At 41.2% G+C, this 4,676-nt stretch overlaps 1 protein-coding gene across 1 annotated transcript in view; it reads left to right on the top strand.

Moving 5' to 3' along the window:
* Window positions 1–2,326, top strand: part of LOC111861796 (otoferlin) — a 69,512-nt gene extending 67,186 nt beyond the window's left edge. Inside the window, exons 29-30 of the mRNA XM_033750458.1 lie at window positions 665–765; window positions 1,985–2,326. Of these exons, the coding sequence (XP_033606349.1) occupies window positions 665–765; window positions 1,985–2,150 (267 nt within the window). The 3' untranslated portion in view covers window positions 2,151–2,326. The remainder of the gene's footprint in view (window positions 1–664; window positions 766–1,984) is intronic.
* The last annotated feature ends 2,350 nt before the right edge of the window (window positions 2,327–4,676 follow it).

Below are 4,676 nucleotides of genomic sequence, written 5' to 3'. Positions count from 1 at the left end.
AATAGGCCAGAAGTGGCCGCAGTACAAGGGACTTAGTCCCAACCACTAGCAATAAAAAAAAATAATAACATAAAATTATAAAACGGGTTTACATCATATAAGTATGGAAAATACGCCCTTGAATGGGGCGAGAAAGCCTCACTGTGGGAGATCAAAATGTTCGACCACCGAGATGAGTCGGAGTGAAGTGTTGGGCTGGGACTGAAGGTTCGACCACACAGAGCGCTACGTACGCTATGTTCGTTATACGAACAGAAAAATATCTCCCTTTATTGCCAATGTGACTGGCCACACAGACTTCAGTACGCTACGTACGCTATGTTCCCTATGTTAGCTGCGTCGCAGAGTGTACACAGCGTACGTAGCGTACGTAGCGAACATAGCGTAGCGCTCTGTGTTGACGAACCTTAAATCGCGTGTGTACGGACAAGAGCACTCACAAACCGGAACATTCTGGTACGTTTGTTTCGCTAGACAGCTATTTCGTGAGATCCACAGAAGCGAACATTAACCCACAGCATATGGGCACCAACGTTTTACTAGTTTGTGTATATAGTTTCTCAGGTCGACCGCACTATTTATTTCATATCGAACTAATTGCACACATGAATATGATTTTCAAAAAACGAAGGTAACAATTTTAAGAATACTGCTTTCCTTTTAGGGCAAACTGGAGGCAGAGTTCACACTCTTGACAAAGGAGGAAGCAGAGAGAAAGCCAGCCGGTTTTGGGCGTAATGGCCCGGATCCTCTCAGCCTGCCAAAGTAAGTTATGAATGGGTCGTTCTTATTAAACGACGCTGTATCAACTGTATCATATATGTAACGTCAGCTTATATGACAGGTCACTTGCGTAAAGTGAACTTCTAGAATAATCAGAATGCAGTGGCTTATTTGAAGGCATTGTCAGCGTTTGCCTTGAGCGACTGAGGAAAACTATGAAACATCTCAATCATGACCGTCGGTGTTTCGGACGATTGTAATTGGACATCCTCCGAACAAAATTCAGAAGCGTTAATATAAATTAACCCATTAGATTTTCTTGTTTCGTATCCTAACCTGTCTACCATTCATCATTTCCTCTCATCCCAAACACAGCCTGCAGTTGAGAGAAAGTCGTAAAATTATAAGAATGAAACAATTAAAATAGTCCCCGAATGCGTCCTACAAGTATAACATCCTTTTTAATTCACCTTTCTCAATCATCTTTCCATTGAATGCTATATGAAGTTGACAAAATTTCATTAATTGAATCAAGAAAGGAATATTGTCTTCTCGCGTCCTTAATAATATTGTCACGTGTCCGAGTATCCGTGGCAAATAATTAACGAATTACGGATTTGACGGAGATGTTTTATTGAATAAGTTGTAACCACAAAGAATTATAACTCTCCAAATTATTACTAAAACATAAAACAAAGTGTTTACACTTTAATTCTAATTTTCGTTTGTAGCGTCCGGGACTCTGCTGTTGGATTCCGTCAGTCCGTTATCTTCGCTACTCTTATAATCTTCTCTTTAACCGTGTAGTTGTCACTAGTCTTTTAACTGCTGAGCTGCTTTAAACGACGTCTTCCTGTCGAATCCTCTCGAACAGTGGTCACTGCTCCCTATATAGGCTCGGCAAGGACCACCCACAGAAAACACATCGCTGCTTAGCAATGGATATCATGCATTGATAGTGTGTCCACCCCATACACTGCCTAACAATGGACGCCCTACGGTTGCGCATTCGTTGTTGTGATATGTGTTTACCGGTCTGTTACCAAGCACCGGACGCCCTTTTATTGTTGGATGCTCGTTGGTTGGAACATGTTTACGTATTCGTCTCCTAGAAACGGCCCAAACTGTCAAAATATTTACAGTTGATACAACATCGTTCGCCAGAATTACTGGGTTCATTTCCTATCTGACAGAAGCACAATCATAATTTCTTTCCCTTCTTTTTAATCTCTTCTCACTTTCTCTTTCTCTTGTGTTGCAGACGACCGGAAACTTCTTTCCTGTGGCTAATGAATCCAGTGCGATCCTTCAAACATATAATATTGCCCCATTTCAAAGGTGTATTTTTAATAAGTGTGATCTCTATCATAATCTTCGTAGGTTTGTTTTTATTAATACGTTATTTAATCAATAAGTTCACTATTTAGAAATAGAAACGTTGTCAAGATATTGTTCTGTGCCTTTTTGAAAATTGGGTACATCATGTTTTGCCAGCTACATGACGGCAGCCCTTACGACTGACGTTGGCTATTTTCCGGCTGTTAGGCTGGAGCCACACGAGCGCACAAAATGCGTCCGTTGTAACGAACGTCGTGCCGTCCGTTGTAGAAATAAACAAGAGGGGCGAATGCTACGCTTTCTTCTGGCTCCATTGTAGACAAAAACTACGCACCGCATTCTGCAATTGTGTGGTGTCCTCAGCAACGTTCGTCATAAAGTACATTTGTTGCAACGGACGTACTTCGTGCGCTCGTGTGATCCCAGACTAAATCGTTATTCATACTAGATGAAAGTTTAAATAATAATAGTTTCTATTGGATAACGTATATTAGACTATACAGTGGCTTAGAATAGAGTTTTTAATAGCTCAGCGGCAGTCATTTAACAATCTTTGAAATAAAAATAAAATGGTATTATAGATAGGTCAAGATTTTTGCATATTTTATGTACCTTATATAAATAATAGTTTAAAATTTTTAAATAGCATGTAGTAATGCAACAAATGTGAATCTTCACCGCCGTGAAGATCTCAGCTTCTGTAGATACTCACTAGTGCCGCGAAGTTGTGCAGCTGCAAGGAATGGTTGCATGCAAAACACGTATATGTATATGAATTCTTAAAAGTGACTTTTTTGTTTAACCTTAATAAAATGCTTTGTTTGGCCGTGCTTTGTCTTAGATATGTCTTGGTGTATAAAAGTTCTGTTTCCTAGCAATTGATGGGACTTCCTGTCTGAATTTTTAGAGATGATTGTAACTAACCCTTTTTTCATAGTCGGCCAATATTTTAAATTCTATTAACCTAATGATATTAAACTGAAATCATTGACAGTTACTAGTTATATTTACATGCTGATGGTAGCGCAGACCCCCACCCCTCAGAATTCTCCCTCGCCACGGCGATTACAGCACGAAGACGAGGGTTCCTGTCTGATTATGGTCGTGTTGCAACCGGGTGTTACGATTTCACTTATATTTCGTCTTGCACCTGTCAGGCCGCTTCTGTGGTCTAGTGGTCAGAGATCCTGCCTACAGATTCAGAGGTCCCGGGTTCGATTCCCGACGCTATAAGATTTTCTGAGAAGTAGTGGGTCTGGAACGGCGTCCACTCAGCCTCGTGAAGATAACGGAGGAGCTATTTCAAGGAAACAGCGGCTCCGGTCTACAAAACCGAGATTAACGGCCGTGGGAATCCGTTGCGCTGACCACCCGACACCCTCTATCCGCAAAAGTTGGCACTAACTTCGCCGACAAGCGGCGGTCGCACGGTCGTTATAGTTCGCTTGCGGACTACAGGCCACGGAGTTTGTTTTTTGTTTGATCTGTCACAGTCAGTGTAATTTTTTACGGTTAGGCATTTATGTGTATGGAATTTTTAATAAGTCACTGTTCGGCGCCAGTCCATTTTGTCAAGATCTCGCGGATCATAGCCTATTCTCCCATAATTTACTGTGTCCAGAGAAGTATACGTGTATACAGCGCTAAATGTTACGAAAGTTGTCAGATAACCAAATTATCTGCCTAGCGTTTGGTGCTCAACGTTTTGTGTTTTTTGACGCTGTTCAGCACCTACCTCCATTGCTCACCGCGTTTCGAGAAAGCCTCTGAATAGTTCAGCTGTAATTTGTGGTCCAACTCTTCTGTTGCGTCATCATCAGATAACTTAAGGCAGTGTCGACAAAGTTTCCTTTATATCTGTTTGTTATGTTAATATTTACGTAGGTAACACGATGCTCCACAGAGAATTTTACCGAAGTCCTTCATTGAAGAAACTGTGATGATTAACATATTTTTTCTATTGAACGAACTTAATTTTAGGTAATGCGTACAATATTCTGGAATGTGTAGCCCTGTAGAAGTTGGCAGACGTTTCGGGGTAACGCTGGTTTACTTCGATGTCATGGTAATGAACCTCTGGATTGCATTCAAATATGAAAAGCTCATATTAGCTAAATAACCATCCACTCTTCAATGGAGACCTTGTACGTTTGTAGTTCGCTGCTTGGTTGGCTAGTTATTAGATCTTCAGATACTCAACCAGCCCGTTCCAGTTTTGTTAGAGCATGTCGTAGGGTACGCTGCCCTGTTTCCATATTTCCAGTCTTTGTTACGTCTCCGTTACATTTCCCTTCTCCGCTTTACATGAGTTGCGCTCTATTTTAAACACAAATTTAAGCACGAGATAATAGTCTGGCTTTTGTTAAACAGAGACAGACTTCATGTCAGCCATTAGAAACATTCTGTCCTTCCGCTTGTCCAATTACTATCTTTTATAACCGATCATTACCTCCAGGCGCTATATATACAGGATGTCCCAGGAGGAATGGACCAAACTTCGGGAGGGTGTTCCTTATGTTAAAGTATGCCGAAATAACCCGAAACACCTATGTCCAAAGTTGAACGGTTACGGAGATAATGGCACAAGAAAAGTGTGGTCTTCTGGCAGGTCCACG

The sequence above is a fragment of the Cryptotermes secundus genome, unplaced genomic scaffold, assembly GCF_002891405.2.
Source record: "Cryptotermes secundus unplaced genomic scaffold, Csec_1.0 scaffold598, whole genome shotgun sequence".
NCBI lineage: Eukaryota > Metazoa > Arthropoda > Insecta > Blattodea > Kalotermitidae > Cryptotermes > Cryptotermes secundus.
Note: the sequence above shows the minus strand (reverse complement) of the source record. Positions and strands in the feature narration are given on the sequence as shown.